The sequence below is a fragment of the Eulemur rufifrons genome, chromosome 16 (assembly GCF_041146395.1).
Source record: "Eulemur rufifrons isolate Redbay chromosome 16, OSU_ERuf_1, whole genome shotgun sequence".
Lineage (NCBI taxonomy): Eukaryota > Metazoa > Chordata > Mammalia > Primates > Lemuridae > Eulemur > Eulemur rufifrons.
Genome location: NC_090998.1, coordinates 6,381,656 through 6,400,039, shown reverse-complemented (window position 1 = coordinate 6,400,039; position 18,384 = coordinate 6,381,656). Strand labels below are relative to the sequence as shown.

The 18,384-nt window shown below is 47.5% G+C and overlaps 1 protein-coding gene across 1 annotated transcript in view; it reads left to right on the top strand.

Moving 5' to 3' along the window:
• ANO2 (anoctamin 2) overlaps positions 1–18,384 on the top strand; it is a 346,649-nt gene that overhangs the window by 50,824 nt on the left and 277,441 nt on the right. Inside the window, exon 2 of the mRNA XM_069489336.1 lies at positions 12,542–12,640. Within this exon, the coding sequence (XP_069345437.1) occupies positions 12,542–12,640 (99 nt within the window). The remainder of the gene's footprint in view (positions 1–12,541; positions 12,641–18,384) is intronic.

Here is an 18,384-nt window from a genome sequence, read left to right as displayed (position 1 = left end):
TTTGACCACAGCAGACCAACCCTGGGGCAGATGTCCTGCCATCTGTTGCATTTACTGGTCTCACTGGAGAACGAATGGGAAGAAGTTCCCAACTGGAGCTCCAGTGAGAAAGGAGGAAGGCGCTCCCTCAGGGGCTCCCTGACTAGGGGGGCTCTCTCGTCATTCTTTATCTTGTTAAACATATGATGAACCCAGGTGAAAGTCCAGGGCTGATCCATCACGGTCACTATCGTGAGGTTCATGGTGGGCGTTTGGCCAGCACAGGCTGCCTCTCAGCCCTCTGGCTCCCAGCGTCCATTCTGCTTCAGGCAGGCTGGTCTCCACTTGCTGGCACCTTTGCTCACCCTGCTGCTTCTCTTCTGTGCCACCCGCAGCCTTTGTGCATGTGCCCATCCCATCCTGCAGTGTTCAAAGCACAGCCCAAGCGCCCTCTCCTCCGTGACATCCTCTCCGGCTCCTCCAGCCCAGACTCTGCTCTTCCGCTGGTTTCTTACGTCAGCGAGAACTCTTGGTTGTGTTGACAGAAACTCCACCTCAAACTGGCCTGAACAACAAAGGGAATCTATAAGCTTGTGTGATCGGGAAGCCCATGCTACGGGCAGGTCTGGTGAGGCTTGACCAGCAGCTCACGTGATGTCCCCAGGGACAACCAATGTCTCTATCTTTCTGCTCAACCTTCGTCCTCTACTTCCCCAGTGACCTCTTGGTTGAACAAGGCCTTCCCTTTATGGAGCGGATCGATTGTCACTTCCCTTGCCGGTGTCTGGCAGAAAGAGAAATTACGCTGCTTTCCCCAGAACCCCCGCCAGCACTTCCCCACATCGGATTGGTTTTGATTACAGCCCAGGGTACTCTGCAGCCAATCGCGTGGCCGGGGGGACAGATATGCTGACTGGCTCCAGCTAACTGGGCCTATCCCTAGAGTTGGTGGTTGGATCAATTCTACTAAAAACATATGGCTGAGATCCAGGGGGGTGTTTCTCTCAGAGCAAAATCTGGCAACTATTGATAGGTGAAAGGGGAGACAACAGACAAATGACCATTCATTAGCTGTCCTGTCCCTTTGGGCATTAATCACCCCAGTCGTGATGTTATCCATCTGTCTTGCACATTGGATATCATTTATCTGCTCTCTGAAAACAGTGCGATAGTACGATGGCTTATAAGCATCAGGCATGCTTGTATTTCTTTTGTATGCCCTTAACTCTTAGCACATTGCTGAGCACACAATTGTTGCCCAATAAATACTTGTTGGATTGAAATGTGTTGGGATGATTCAATCATAGGAAAAATCAAGGGAGAGGCAACTCACTGCTAAGAGAAGGCGGAGGCATGTCTTTTGCAGGGAGTAGTTGATTACTGATAACGTGAAGGCTTAAACATAGCAAAATCAAAGAATCATGTAAGTTTTGAGTTAGGAGGGACATTAGAGATAGGGATACTTTTAGAGGTAATATGATTGACTTTTCAATACCTGGAAATGCTTCTTTCTGAGTGGGGCATTTTCACATGGACCAAAGAAATGAAGGTCAGGAAGGAGACACCAGGCGTTCCTGCCCAAAGGTTTGGTGGCTGCTGAATCTAGTGGTGCTCACTGCTGATCCATAGGGTGATCTGTCATCTAATCTGGGACATTTCTGAGAATGCCAAAGTGCTCAACTAGGTGGGATGATGAGACAAGAGAAATAAACTGGAACTGTCCAGGCCAACCAGGATCTAGTGATCATCTGGAATCTGAGTATCGATGAACCACCAACTAGGGGACCCTTTGTCCACCACTCTCTGTCTGCCTTCAGTTTCTCGGGCACGGCGATGCTCTCAGTGTCCTGGTGGGGCGAGTAGGAAGCACCCACACCTTGCAGAGAGTTAGGATCCTGCAGCATCCAGTTCCGCTTGCAGACGGCGACCGTCCAGAATAGTCCTACAGTGACACATAGGAAAGGACAGCACTTTCCTCTGGTCTTTCCTCTGCTTCATCTATGATCTTCTGAAAATTTTGTGTATGTATATATTTATTTACTTATTTTTTGAGACAGGGTCTTGCTCTGTCACCTGGGCTAGTATGCAGTGGTGTCATCATAGCTTATAGCAGCCTCAAACTCCTGGGCTCAAGCGATCTTCCTGCCTCAGCCTCCCAGGTAACTGGGACTGCAGGTGTGCGCCACCATGCTGGGCAATTTTTTCTATTTTTTGTAGAGACGGGGTCTTGCTCTTGCTCGGGCTGGTCTCGAACTCCTGGCCTCAGCCTCCCAAAGTGCTGGGATTATAGGCCTGCGCCATGGTGCCCGGCCTCATCTATGATCTTGTCTCCTCTGCTTGGGCTGGTCCTGTGTGCCTGAAGCTCAGGTGTCAGCCCACTGGCTTTCCTTAGTTTTGGGAGAGGCTCTGTCTTTTCTGTCATCATCATCAGGACTTAGGGATTTTCCTCCTCTGTTTTGGTAGAAATTTTTATCTCTGGCTACTTGTGGCCTGTTAACTTTCAGCATTGCAAACTCCCAAGAGAAACGTTCTTTTCAACCTCACTTGGTGTTCAGTTACATGCCAGGGGCTACTGCCTCGTGGGCTCAGCTATGGTTTCCTGCTTGTGGGATCCGAGAAGCATGGTGGAATCAGCATGGAGGGGAAGGGCGTGTGTTCCATGGTCCACAGGGCATGGGCATGCTCTGCACTGTGAGTACCAAGATGGAGATTTCAAAGTGGCTGCCGCTGAGCTTGCTCTTAAAGAAATTCTTTTCAGCCAGGCATGGTGGCTCATGCCTATAATCTCATCACTTTGGGAGGTTGAGGAGGGGGGGATCGCTTGAGGCCAGGAGTTTGAGACCGACCTGGGCAACATAGCGAGACCCTGTCTCTACAAAAAAATGTAAAAGTTAGCCAGGTGTGGTGGCATGAACTTATAGTTCCAGCTACTCGGGAGGCTGAGGCAGGAGGATTGCTTGAGCCCAGGAGTTAGAGGCTGTAGTGAGCTATGATGACACCACTGCACTCTAGCCTGGGTGACAGAGTGAGACCATATCTCTAAAAAAAAAATCCTTTTATGTATACTTGATAGTTTACAATTTGATTCTGAGATCCATGGAATTATTATCAATTTTTGAATATTTATTATTAATTAAAAACTAATAATGTACAACATAATGTTAAGTAAGAAAATTTAACTAAATAACACATTTTAATGAAAAATAATGATATTTTTGAAAACAAAAGGTGTTACGAGAAGTGTGGCATTGTTTTACTTTTTTGCATATCTTTTCCCCCAGCTTTATTGCCGTATAGTTGATGTATGATAAACTGCACATATTTAAAGCACCTGGTCTGTTGAGTTCTGACATATGTACACACCTGTGGAGCCATCACCATAACCAAGGCAATGAACACGTCTGCAGCCCCAAATCTTTCCCCAGGCCCTTTTGTAAAGTCTATCTTTCTCTCCTCCAAGCGGTATTATTATTATTATTACAGTTATTTTAACACTGGGTCTTAGTCTCAGAGAGTTTTGGTGGCTTGTCAGGAATGGCGCCCAAGGCCAGGTCCTGAGACCCTGGTACCCACGGCCTCCCCTGACCTCTCCTACATGGTGAAGATTAGTCCTCATTTCTCCCAGCTGTGGGGTTTTTGCAGCAGCATGAAGCCCAGAGAAGATTTAGTTGCGCTCTGTTGCTGACTCTCCACGTGGTGGTCCTTTGACGGTGCCGCGTCGCTCTTGGGGGCCTCTGTAGCTCAGGGATCAGATGGGGAGGAAATTCTCTCACCTTTGGTGTGTTGAGGGGTCTGACTCGCTGTGCTCCTGGGTTCCTCTCATTGCCTCATCTTCCCCGGGCTTTGGGCCGTGGTTGGGCCGTGTCTGGAGTGCAGACATGCCACACACAGAGTAGCGACTGTGCTAATGGGTCCGGACATCATCTCTTTTGGGTGCCTGCCCATGTTGGCACCAAAAATATGACAAAAGTGGCTAAGTTTTCATTTCCATAGCACCCTGGCTGGGTCGTCCCCAGCCTTTGGTTGGGGCCTAGGTGAAGCCTTTCATGAGAAGGGCCATGTGCTGGTCTTCTGTGGGTCTCTGGGACAGGCTCAGTGGGCATCGCTCCTGCCCTCTGCCTTTGCTGACCACTGGCCATCCTCACCTTGGCCTGCAGAGGCCAGGGCTGGAGAGGAGAGTCCCTTGCTCTCATCTAGGGGCTCCCAGGAGAGCAAGTTTCCATCTTTCCTTCCCTAGTCGAGAAGTTCTTCCCTGTGCTTACTTCCAAGTCACTGTGTCTCTAGGGGCACCAGGCAGAGCCTGCTCCCGGACCATGGGTTGGCAGTTCCTGAAATCGAAGGGAAGTTAAGGCTTTGATCTTAATGACGATGCAGGTAGACCCTGGTGTTCCTCAAACGGAGCAGTTGGGATGAGCCGGTTTCAGGTGAACCCCTGCTCTCATTTCAGAAGCCCTCTGTCTCAAGGGTACTCCCCACACTCCTTAGTCTGTGTTGACGGCTGCCCTGGCTGCCATCTCTGCATCCCCTGGAAGGTCTCCTCCAGCTGCGTGGGCATCACCACAATGATCTGAGAGTGTGGGGCTCCCCAGGGGCTTCTCTCACCCTCACGGTGGGACCAGATGCCTTTGGCCCTTGGTGATCCGAGATGACCAAGGCTGGTGATATCTTCAGGGAGTCCAGGGAAGTCTGTCCCCCCACCCTCTCCGTCGGCTGCACGTTCACCTCCCCACCCTCCCTCGCAGCCCCGCTGCTGGGCCACGATGTGCTGCAGCTGATGTTCTCGGCTCACAGCAGGGCCCGGGACCAGAGTACACTCGGGCCCCTGGGGTCGGCGCTGAGGTGGCTTGGCAGGACTGTGGGGAAGGCGGCTTGAGAAGTATCGGTTTCCACGGTTTGGCTGGGGCTGCCTCCCATTCCTTCTTGTCTCTCTAGAGGGAGGACGTGGTCTTGTGAAGCCACATGCAGTCTTTGGATCACAATAACAAGAACAAGGAGACATAAACAACAAGGCTAATTTGACCCAGTGTGTGGCCTCCGGTCCCTGCTGAGGGCCTAGGGCAGCGGCTAAAGCACTGGAGAGACCCCTGCCCCCGACCCCGTTCCCCCATCCCCCATTCACCTACTCTCCTGTAGAGGGTTGCTGTGGATGGGTTGGCAGTCCCAGAGATGGGTGATGTCCCTCACAGGCAGTGTGGGATGGACCCCGGTGCCAGGAGACCTGGGTTCCATCCTGGCCCTGCTACGACTTAGCTGTATGTCCATGCCCAAGGGACTCAGCCTCCTGGGTGTCAGGCCTTCATTCGTTACTGGAGAAAGGTAGGTGTGCTTGGAAGTTGCTCCAACTCCAGAGTCATGTGGCCAAATCCATTCGCTCTTCTGAAATTCCCCCGTGCCCCTAAGCTGGCTCTGCCTTGAAGCTGTCAGCATGGGGTGTTGGCTGGCACCGTGGCAGTCTGATGCTTGGCAAGTGAAGACACCAGAGACTTTGACATTGGCAGTCTCTTTTGTTTTCCAGAGCATGGCTGATTCTCCTCCCGCGTGCTACGGCGCCCCTAGAAACCTGTGAGGCAGAGGAGCTCCAGGTGTAGCCAGTTTCAGCTCAGTGCGGGTTGTGTTTTGTGAGCGCCAGGGTGAGTCTGTGCCAATGCGCTTGGCCTCTAGGGAGGGCGCAGCAGTCTGCAAACGCAGGGAGCACTGGCGGTGCCCGTAGGAATGAGGAAGGCCCCCACGATCATTATAAGGTTCCTGGTCACGTAGAAACGTAATTTTAGTTGTTGACCCAAGAGAAACATTCAGGAAGGACACATAAGGGTAATTGTCTTCTCCAGACTGAATTAAATTTAAATTCTGTTAGCCAGAGCTGACCAGTTACTTTCTGGGCCACGGTAGCCAGTGTTTAGAAATCGGTCGCGGGATCCAGATAGAACCAGCCAGGCGTACAGTGTCCTTCGCACTCCACGTTGCTACGTGCCAAGGCGTGTGGCCGCTGCTGAGGGCAAAGTGGTCAAGGCGGACACATTCTCGCCCACGTGGAGCCGCGGGTCTGGCGCAGACGGCTGGTATTAAATGCTGCATGACACCAGACGGTTGTGAGAGTGGGCCGGTGCGACAGGGGAGGAGGGCAGGGGGTTGTGCGAACAAGAGCAAGGGACCAGGCTTATTCCAGGGGCTCAGGACAGGCCTCCTGGGAGCGTTTAAGCTGAGACCCAGTGGGGCTCGCCTGGGAGTGGGGGTGGGAGAGCTTTGTGGTGGAGGAGCTGGGGTGTGAGGAGGGTCGGGGCAGCTGGCTGGGACAGTCAGATACAGTGAGAGGGGCTGTGTGGGGCCTGGGGAGGAGGGAGCCAGGAGCTGGAGTCTCGGACCACCACCATCAGGCGTGCTGCCGAGTGACTCGGAAGGAAGGGAGGAAGCGTGAGAGCGAGACACTGGTGAATGGGCAGGGCACAGGTTCAAGGTGGGGGCCTCGCTTGGCCTCCCTGTGAACTCGGTTCTCTGTGCGTTCATTTAGTGCTGCACTGGTCTGGGGAACCATCTGACCACACAAGTTAAAAGGGGCGGCCACACCCGGAAGTCAGGTTATGACTGAGCATCTGCTTCCCTTGACCAGAGTACTCCCACTGTCTTGGGCACCTCGCCCTGGTACTCGGAACTGGAGGAACAGGGTCTGTAGGATTGTACGAACATGGAATCACAGTGAAAGGAGTTCTGTAGTTTCGTGGGACGTTTCAGTCGAGCTAGAGCAGTTTCCTGCTCTGCTGTGTCTTCCACATTTCTTGCCCCTGGAAACGTGTGTGCCCCGGGGGACAGGCCTGGCCTTTCCTACAGAAGTCTCTGTGTGCTGGTTCCCCTTCCTCTGACGACCAGAACCAAATTATATGTTACAGTTCGATTTACACAAACTTAAATTTCAGCTGCCTAATGAGATTTGGGAGCCCCTTCAGCCATATTGATTACTTTACTTTTAAAATCTCTTTTAGGGTTGGGTTAGATCCCCTGAGGGGTAATCTCTTACGCTTTGTGTTAATTTTTGTGTTCGTTTTGGAAAGTAGTGTTTTCTGACCTTGTCCTCAAATTCTGGAGATGCATTTTATTTTGAACCTGTGAATTACTTTAGGGCATAGGGGACATTTTGAAAATCCTGTAGATAATTTTTAAAGTGCAACACAGTAAAGGAGCCAGGATTACTTATTCACAATTTGAATTTAATTTAACAGGGACTGGTTTTCCCCAGTGAGCACCAGCTGTGTGCAGCCCCGTGCTAGGTGCTTGAGGAATACAGAAGTATCAGACGCTGTTCCTGCAGTCCAGGAGCATTTTATCGGGGTGGAGCTGGTCACCATAGTAGCGGCTGATGGTTATCGAACATTCCCTGTTCCGGGCACACTAGCAGGACTTCACCTATTTACCTCTAATCCCCACAGCAGTCCTGCGGTGTTTCTCATCTTCCTTACTCACACAAAGACTGAGGAACATTTGGCTAAGTGACTTGCCCAAAATCCCACAGTTGTAAAGTCTTTTTTTCAAAAAACAATTGAAGCATAGATCTGTGTTTATTTTCAGATGGTGAAGATTCTAGAACTAGTGGGATATACTGATTCTATTTGACTCTCTAAACTATGAGGCAATTTATACAACTAGATAATTTTTTCCCTACTCTAATCACATTCCATAATTTATTTTGTTTTTTTCCAGTATTTCGCTATTATCAAATGCTGTCATAAATATGTTTTTTCCACTTATTTTTAGTTGACAGGTAATGTACATATTTATGGGACACAGCGTGATATTTTGATATGTGGATACCATGTGTAATGATACAATCGGGGTAATTAGCATATCATCACCTTAAATATGTATCATTTCTTTGTGTTGTGAACTTTCAAAATCTTCTTTTTTAGCTTTTTGAAAATATACATTCAATTATAGTTAACATTATTCACCCTACAGTGCGGCAGAACACCAGAACTCATTCCTCCTGTCTAGCTGTGATTGTGTATCTGTTAACAGCCTCTCCCCACCCTCCCCTCCCCCATTCTCCTCAGCCTCTAGTACCCACAATCCTTCTCTCTACTTCCATGAGCTCAAATTCTTTTCAGCTTTCACATATGAGTGAGAACGTGGGGAACATGCAGTACTTATCTTTCTGTGCCTGGCTTATTTCACTGAACATAGTGTCTTCCAGGTTTATCCACGTTGCTGCGAATGACAGGATTTCATTCTTTGTTTATGGCTGAGTACTATTCCATTGTGTATATAGACTGCATTTTCTTTGTCCATTCATCTGTTGGTGGACATTTAGGTTGAATCTTCAACAGCAAAAACCTGAATAATCCAATTAAAAAGTGGACACAGGATATGAATAGACATTTCTTAAAAGAAGACATACAAATGGCCAACTGGTATATGAAAAAATGCTCAAATCGCTAATCATCAGAGACATGCAGATCAAAACCACAGTGAGATATCATCTTACCCTGGTTAGAATGACTATTATCAAAAAGACAAAAAATAACGTGCTGATGAGGATTCAGGGAAAAAGGAACTCCTGTACACCGTTGGTGGGAATGTATGATAAACTAATACAGCTACTTTGGAAAACACAATGGAGGTTCTTAAAAAACTAAAAATAAAACTACCAAATGATTCAGCAATTCCACTACTGGGTACTTATCCAAAGGAAAGGAAATCAGTTTATCAAAGGTGTATTAGTCTGTTTTGCATTGCTGTAAAGGAAATACCTGAGGCTAGGTAATTTATAGAGAAAAGAGGTTTATTTGGCTCATGGTCCTGTAGACTGTACAAGAAGCATGGTGCCTGCATCCACTTCTGGTGAGGGTTTCAGGGAGCTTCCCGTCGAGGTGGAGAGCAGAGGGGGAACAGGCATGTTACATGGTGAGAGAAGGAACAAGAGAGAGGAGGTAGTACCCAGCTCCTTTAAAAACCAGCTCTCAATGACCTAGTAAAGGGAGAACTCACTCACTATGGTGGGGAGGACACCAAGCCGTTCATGAGGGATCTGCTTCCATGGCCCAAACGTTTCTCACCAGAACTCCCCTCCAACACCAGGGATCAAATTTCACCATGAGATTTGGAGAGAACAAATATCCAAACTGTATCAAAAGGGATACCTGCACTCCCATTTTTATTGTTGCACTATTCACAATAACTCAGACAGGATTTAAATCTTAATCTGTCTGACTCGGAAGCCCCAAGCTCTTTTCCACCCTGTTACTATGCCTAAAATAATCCCAATACAAGAACAGGACAGAATGGATGTCCAATGGAACTAGAGGACAAAGAAACTATTTTGTTGTTTTTGTTGTTGTTGTTGTTGAAACAAGGTCTTGATCTCTTGCCTGGGCTGGAGTGCAGTGGTGTCATCATAGCTCACTGTAGCCTTGAACTCCTGGGCTCAAGTGATCCTCCCACCTCTGCCTTCCAAAGTGAGCCACTGCACCTGCCTGTAATCCTAGCGTTCAATACATGTTAAACTCGATACATGTTAACCTCCAACTTGAGATTCCTAGGTTAGTAAAAAGAGCTTCTGCATTTGGTAATGGTTTGCTCAGGGGTTGTCAAAGATTTTTTTTTCTTTGGGAGACATAACTAGTCACACCGGCTAGTATTTCACATAAGCTGGTATGGTTTTCTTTTTATGAGAAGGTAACAATATTGCATAGGATAAAAGGAACATGATGACTAGATGTTACCACCACAGAACTGCATTCCTGCTTTTATTTTCATTCAAAACAAGCTCCATTTGAGGAGAAAATGGAGAAGCAGCATGCTTTGCTGGAAAAAATTAATGTCCCCATATTGGGAAACAATTTTGCATTAGTTAGTATAAGGTTAGGCTGCAATTGATGCAGCCTCTAAAATCACAATAGTTACACAAGGTTGAATTTTATCTTTCACATAAAAATCCAAGAGGCAGCCCAGGGCTGCTATGACATTCCATAGAGTCAGGCCCAGCTTCTGTCTGGACTCACGGCTGTTTCTGGCCTGAACTTCGACCTCAAGGTCTAAAATGCTTGTATCCACGTTCCAGGCAGCAGATTAGGGGGACGGAAGAAAGTGAAGGGACAAGAGACACCTGCTTGCTGTGTTTGAGGTGGGTTCCCAGACACTGGTACATTGGCCAGAAATTCCTGCTACGGAAACACCTCACTGCAAAGGAGACGTGGTCTCGATTCTGGATGGCCATGTGCTTAGTTAAAAACGAAGAACATGAGAACGGCTGTCAGGGGACAGCTAGCAGTCTGCCACCCAGGCCTTGGAATTTGACCTTTGCCCTTCCAACCCTTCCTCAAACTTAGAACATCTGCACCCACTTAACTGACATTTGGTACACACTCGAGCCACCAACTCTAGAGAAAGTTAAAAAGGCATTCATCACAATTAAAAACCATACACAAAGGATAATATATTAACATTGGTAATAGTCATGATCTCATCTTAGGGAGAGGGATGATACTGTTTGCCATCTTTCACCAAAAACATCATTTCTGGCTTGTGGTGGAGACCGGGCTCGCAGGCCAGCTGCCACAGATGGTTTCCTTCCTTACCCTTTATTTTCACTAAATTAGAAAAGCTTAAATTACGGTGAAAGTAGAGCAAGTGATCAATGAGTCTGTCTAGTAGTCCTGGATATTCCAGCCCAAAGATGGATGTGGAAATTGGCTCCCCAGCTTCTCACGGAAGGCCACTTTCAGTGTTTCACCAGAACTGTGCCACGCTGGAGAGCCAGAAGGTCGAGTGTTTCATCTTAGGGCTGCCACTTAGCCTCCTTATCGGCCCTTTGACTTGATTTTAGTGTAAAAAACACGTCTTTGTGTTCTGTGACAGCCCTTGAGTGTGGTTCTTAACTATGCCCAGTGACAGGTCACATCTATCTCCAGTGAGACGAGAAAACCATCAGGTGGAACAAAAACTGTCTGGATTTGGAAACGATTTTTATCACACTCTGTGTAACTTTGGGAAAATCATGTAAATTTCCCCAGCCATGGTTTCCTCAATGGCAGAATAGAGAGAGACAGTACCCACCTTCCAGCACAGTTGTGAATACTGTGTGAGCCAAAGCTTGTGACCACCTGGCTCCGTTCTGGCACGTAATACACACTCAATAAATACACATTGTGGTTACTTTTATTGTTTTAGGTATTTGAAAACTCTAGACTATCCACACCTTTCACATCACAGTTCAATCTTCTTATGAAATCCTTATTTATTCTTCATTCTTCTACCTTAAAAATCATGAGCTTTCATCCCTGAAGTGGGGGTAGGTTCTGGATGTGTGAATTACTGAATATATTGTCAAACTGCCATTCAAAAATCATAGAAATAGTCTTCATTTGCATTATGAACACCATAAAATATCTTTTTTAAATTCGTCATTTGAAAACACATGTGGGCACCTTCAGAGGGGCAGTGGTCTCCATTTGCCGTGTATTGCTCTGCCCGGCTCCCTGCAAGGCTGTGAATTGATCGCTTTCACTGTTGTCTTCACGGAACCGAGATGAGAGGGAATATTTGATGAAGGACTGTGCTATCAGCTTGTCCCACTTTCTTTCTGAACACAGGGAAGAGGTTTAAACACAATGTTTGTGATTAATTTTGCCCGTAGTTTTAGAAGCATCTTGGCGATAATGGGACTTTTGTCAGTTTTTCCTACTCGGTTTTGGTCCTCTTTCATTCTTTAATGACAGATCAAATTAAATTAATTAAATCAATTAAATTAATATCAGAAAGTATTTTTCTTCCCTGTGTGTGTTTGTTCTTAAAAAAAAAAAAAAGAAAAAGGAGATTTTATGTGGAGATGAGGCTGGCTCCCTCTCATAATCTGACAAATATTTATAATGGTTACCAGGGCCCAATGAGTTGCTGAATTGATAAAATTCAGTAATTTTCAAACACTCATAACTACTTTTCATTTTCGGGTGAAATCAACATACAACACAGTCACTTGTCCTGGGACATAGATTCATGTTCTATATTCACACCGGCGCCCTGTTCATGATTTATGTTTATGATATTATTTTGTGTTGTACTGTTTGCACTATTATGTCATTACTTTTAGGCTTGGGCCACTTTTGTGATGTGGGGCTACAACACAGCACAATAGTAGAATGCAAACTTGAACAGTAAACGATGGAAACACGTGAATGGAGACAAGTTGCAGGCTGCTCACGGCATGCAAGCAGAGGAACACTGACCAACTGTTATTGAACGTAATGGGATTTCTGTGAACATCACAACTGATTACATTTTAAATCTGTGAACAAAATTGTTTTAACTCTTTTTTTTTTTGTTTGTTTCCTGTGAAGCCACACCAAACTTCTAGGGGACCACACTTTGGGAACAACTACCCTACGGTTTTTGATGAGGGCATTTCTGGAAGCCAACTAATGAACTGGTTATGAGTGGGAGGGGCCTGGTGAAGGTTAAAGAGAACAAAACCTGGAAACTGAAGGTCCAGGCTTCTAGTCTGGGAGAGCTGGGGAGCCAGGAATTTAAGCTATGTTCTTACAAGTGTTTCCATTTTTTCTTTCTTTATGCCTTGCAGAGTAAAAGCCAGGGCTCTGTCTTCGTCCGGATACACGCCCCGTGGCAGGTGCTGGCCCGAGAGGCAGAATTCTTGAAGATCAAAGTTCCCACCAAGAAAGTATGAGCATGTTTCTCCTGGGTTCTGGGCCTCCTGAGGGCTGGATGGATGCAGACAGTTTGGGAATAGGGCCAGGTGGGATGTGGGTTCTGTGGAATTGAAATCACGCTGGCCTCCCCAGGGACCCACGGTGTGGGTGGGACAGGGAAGAGCTGGGGTGGGGAGAGAGAGCCTTCCACCTCTGAGCACCACCTGGCTCGTGCTCCCTGAGAAGCCAGACGTTGTCCGTCTGGTGTCTTCATTTTTTCTGTTACATCCCCTTTCTCCCTCTTCCTGGGGTTCTAACATTGCCATGCATTTCTTTAGAATGAGTATAACGATGAGAGCCGGCAGTAAGCCATGCTGACTGCATCAGCAGCTTATGGGGAAAATAGCACCAAACTCCCTGTGAAGATACCTATTCCACCTCTAAATACTGTGTCATGGTGGGCTTCACTTATCTCTTCTGTAAAATAGAAGGTTTTAATCATGTGAGTTGGTTAAAATCATCTGGGAAGTATTTTCAAAATGTTCATGCCAGTTTCCCACCTCTGGGATTTTGACTGGATTGGTTGCTATGAAATGAGATTCTGCATCCATGTTGTGGAAAAAAAAAAAAAAAAATCCCCGGGAAGTTCTGATGCACGTCTGAGTTGACAACCACACAGTTTAGATGATGTCTGAGATAGTTTTCATTCAGGATAGTCTCTATATAATTTAAAAATCTACCTAGGGAATTCCTAGGGGACATGTCTCTTTGTATAATAAAATCTAGCAAGTAGCTCCAAAGAAAAAAGAGGCGTGTGCTCAGAGATTCCCCATCCTTTTTTTTATTAGGTATTTTAGGAGAAAGGAGTGGCTATTGATTTTGACCATCTGAGATGTCTCATAGGGAGGGTCCCGGGACAGACAGTACTCTAATTTAAACATGGGTTATCTATGTGTGATCTCTCTCTCTGTGTGTGTCTCTGTCTCTGACTGTGTCTCTGTCTCCCCCCAACACAAGCACACACGCATCCATGGCGTGGTTGCACAAGCAGTGACCTACCTGTTCAGAGATCAGTCTTGATCGTCGCAAGTACCTTACCATGATTTCCACCCTCCCCGCCGTTACCAGAACCCCGTATCCGTTGCCTTCTGAGCTACCACTGTTCCCGCCTGTCTTCTCCTCACACCCACTGGCGGTAGCATCACTGCAGGCAACAGGGCCATTGTGGTTTATGTTATTGGCTATGCTAACACCATCTTCACTGCCAACAGATCTATCGTCACCATCAAAAATCACTCATCAAATGCCAGCATGTGAGTGACGCCATCATGACTCCCTCACTCAAGAGTCTATGGGCTCTGTTCTCACTGATTTATTAATATTAAGATGAACAATAACTCCATGGCAGGTGGACAAAGGCTTATTAAACAATGAACAAACACAGATATAAGTATTAGCTACAAACGCTTTGCCAATGAAAGGTAAATTTGGGGGAGCACGTGCCTGAAGCCCCTGGTTTCACAGGGACCACACTGTGATCTCCCCCCTGCAGGTGCCCCGCTGTGTCCTGTCTGCTAGCTCCAGTCCTCTCGCGTTAATATCGCCACCCTCAAGTGCAGGCCCCGTCTTTTTCTGGGCCCCTCCTCTTCCTCGACTGATGTTCTCCAGGTCTCCCGGCAACGTGGCCCGAGTCTCAGTCTTGGGTGGAGGCTTCTGCTTCCACCGATGGGGTCCTAACCTGGCCAACCCTGTCCCTTCTCTTTCCTCTGTGTTCCTTCTCACTCCAACACAGTCTTCTCCTTTCTCTCTGGGTTATCTGAGTATCTAACATTCTTGTAACCTCATTCTATTTGTATCTTGTTTCCTATGTTTTAATCTTTGCTGCTGATCCTTGGGAAGGAGGTGAGCAAAACTCTAATGCCCATGTTGGTGTGTCAGTCCCCCGGGATGGTCCTTTTAGTGGGAAACCTGTGTGTCTTCCTTCCACCCTCCCTGGCCTGCTGGTCTTCAGCGCTCTCCTTCCCTTTCTTCTTTCTGTCCCAGGCTCTTCCTTCCTTCTCTCTCCCTCCCACCGCCCGCTCCGGGGCGGGTGCTAGCCTCCCTCTTTGTTCTCTGTACACCTGCCACGCCTCCACCCTCTCGTTTCTCTGCCACCTTCTCCTCGTCATTCCCAGACTCATCCTCTGCCTCTGCTCCCTCTAGTCTCTGCTTTTTTTCACAGGCTCATACGTTTACAGCATAATTTTCCATAACGACATATCTGCCCTCAGAGTTTCAGTGTCCCTAGACAGTAGCTCTTTGGAACTTACCGTCTGTAGTTCAGGTGGCGCCTGCACTTGCATTTGTAGATGAGTCCATCAGGGCAAGGACGTACCATAAAGCAGCCGGCTCTGGTTCCCCTCCCTTTTCATGCAGGCAGCACAGGGCAGTAGAACCTGTGCTAGAAGAGTCCTCAGCAGCACAGACTGGTAGCCTTGGTTCTGCACTTACTTGCTGTGTGATTTGGGATGTCACCCCATCTTTCAGAGCCTCAGTTTTCTCATCTATGATATGGGCATAATCATACCTGCCCCATTTTTCTTAGAAGGCTGTGGTAGGCATCCAATTCTTAACCAGGGTTGTGGTTAAGAATTTAAATATTTTTACGTGTGGTCTCAATTCTTGGTTCCCCAATCAACTTCCTACCTGACCAAATCGGCAGCCCACGCTCGCGGAGCTCCGCGGCAGGAAGGACTCTGGAGAAGCGCAGAGGGTGCACACGCAGCCCCCGCCCGCAGGGAGCTGATGGTCGCAGGGCAGGACCAGAGCCGTGCACATGCCCGGACACCAAAGCAGTGGTTGGATACTGTGTCAAGTAGCAACTGGGTAGCACAGCAGAGATTCCATGTGTCAGCATTGGGCTTAGGAAATCGGGGGAGGCAAAGCCATGTGGTTGATCCTACAAGTCTGCAGATATAACAGGAAGAACTTCCCGAAGTTTCTGGGTCCCAGACTCCACTCAGGTGGACTGTTCTGGCATCCTTCTGTGGTTTCAACCCTGTGGCCCTGTGTGCTCCCTGTATTCAGAGAATGAAGTGGCTTGTGGTTGACCTCTCGCAGGTGTTAGATGCAGGCGAGGTGGGTAGAACCCAGTATGCTGTGTAAGATGCATGTTTGTAAACATTAGTCTGTCACTCCGATCCCGGGGGCAGGGCTGCGGGCGAGAGAGCACTGTGGAGAGTGAAGGACAATGCAGGCAGCCTGTGGAGGGCTAGCGTCAGGCCTGGTGGCGTTTCTCTCCTTTTTAAATGGATTTGGGAAGTGACTGAAATAAGAAAAAAAACCACCTTTGCAGAGAGCCACGTCCTGTGGCGGGGGAACGTGGAGGAAGAACGCCGCATGGCGTGGGATCAGTTGAGCATCCTTCAGGCCGGTGGTGGCTTGGATCATAACTCAGCAGGGTCCGGGGAGACCAGGAAGATGGGGAGGAAATCACGAAATCGAGATCTCAAACCTGGACAAATCCATCGTAATGCGTCCAGGGACTCGGAGTCCTGAGCACAGATATTAACTGGGAGGAGGAGTCTTGGAAGGAAGCATTTGTTTTCCAGAAACAACAACAGAAGAGCCAGCATTTTGTGAGGGACGCTCAACATCCGTGCACAGGAGAGGGTGGGGAGGCCTGGCCTTTGGCCCCGGCAGCCTGAGAGGGTTTGACGTGGGGGTTTGGGAGCAGGTGCCTTCTCACGTCGGCTCGTTACCAAGGTGGCTCTTCTAGACTGGGGCTGACATCAATGTTTATTTCTCATGCACTTTTTTATATGTGTGAGTGAACACCCTCTTCCCACCCCTTACGGTCACTTACTTCCCATGACAAAGCTGGGAATGGTTGAGGAGTTGATATCTGAGGCTACAGGGAGGACTTTCTTGTCAATGAAATCATGTTAATCCATCCAGAGCCCATTACATTGGCAAGAAGTGACATGCTGAGGATACGTAAAAGTCATTTTTGTCCAAATTTTGAGAGCTTTTGTAGCTATAATTACTAGAATGACTGATACTGCAGGGGTCTCGTTTGCTGTCCCTAGGAGTCTGTAAGGACTTTAGCTTATGAGTCCTTTGCATGCAAGTAGATGCTGGTAACTTCCAGCAAGTCATGTCTTTTTAGGAAAGCAGGCTCAGAGCTCCACACATCTCCAACACAGGAGTGACGAATGTTGCCGGAGGCTCTTGTAAGGCGTGAGGATGATGTATGTAGAATGCTTTGCAAAGAGGCTCATGCGATACATGATAACCGCTGTCGTTACTGTTGCTGCTGCTGTTCACAGCCATGCGTGTAGGGCGGCACAGTTGGCGCCACGCTGGGGCTGTTCCTTCCTGCTCTTTCCCCTTCCTCTCCCTTCGCAGCCAGTGTCTGCAGCGCTGGGGGAAATGGGCCCAGTCCCTTAACTCCGTTAAGGCAGCCAGAAGGCCAGACACAGGATCTGTGGAGAGGAAGGAACAGATGGCCTTTGGACTGTGTGCTGGGGGATTTCTGTTTCCTTGAGCATAGGTCCCTGGGGCGTGCTCTAACAGGATGTCTCCATGTGCGAGGTCTGCGGTGCAGTCACTGGGAAAGCCAGCAAGAAGACTGCTCGGGCCCCTCTGTGCAGGAGGGACAGCTTGAAGGCACCCATTTCATGGGCAAGACAGCAGGTGTGACAAGTGGAGAACGTGAGTTCTGCTATTGGCTCTGCCCCCATGAACCTGGGGTTGTTTGATTCATATCTTAGTCTATTTCCCAAAGTGGGACTTGAGATGGATTACAACCAAAAGAATGGATAGAAATGGATCGTTTTAAAAAAGGATCACATTAATTGAGGGGGGAGTAGGAAAGTGCAGAGGAAATAATGATAGTAGGAATTCAAAATAAAGGTGATTAATGTAAGTGAGACAAAATTTCATTTTGAGCTTCCCGGTAGCCAAGGCAGAAAGGCCTATGGTTCACATTATCTATAGAAATCAGAATCTGTTTTGTCAGAGGAGGCACTCTTTCCTGTGGCTAAAGCATAATTGTTATGTAAAGGACATGGACAATGTAAGGCATTATGTTTTCAGTAATGAACTCACGTAAGGCACTGGAATGTTTTTGCTTAAACTGGTTCTGGATGGAAACTAGGTCTGTAATGTTAAACTGTGGTGTAGGGAGGGTTTACTACAAAGTCATGTCTTCAAATTTCTGATGAGCTAACTTGATTCAAAGATGATGGATAGAGCAGAAATGCCATTGATACTTTACGTCTCTCCCATGAAACCCATGTTTTGAAATATTTGTAACTACTAAACTGCATATATTAAAGAACAATTTATCTTCTTTTTTTCATTAACAGAAAACATATATAACTGCCAGTAAGAATTTTCTGGTCAGTGTGAAAAAAATCAGTGTTTCCACACTGAGCTGAATATATTAATAATTCCAGTTAAAAAGGAAATAAACTTGACATTTTAATTACCTTGAAGGATCCCTTAGGAGAAAAATATTAATTTCATTAAACTTTGTAAATGATTGGAAATTGTTCTCAGATACCTGTTACTGCCCCTCTAGAGATTCTGATTTGGTAGCCATGGCTTTTGCACAAACTTCATAGGAAAAACTTCACCCCGGCTCATGGTGCCCACCTGGCCTCAGGGAATCTGCTTGGCCAGGACACTCACACACACACACACACACACACACACGCGCACACACACACACCGGGGTGGCAGGGGAGTGGGGGAGAGAGAAGAGAGAGAGAGAGAGAGGTGGTGGAGGGAAAGA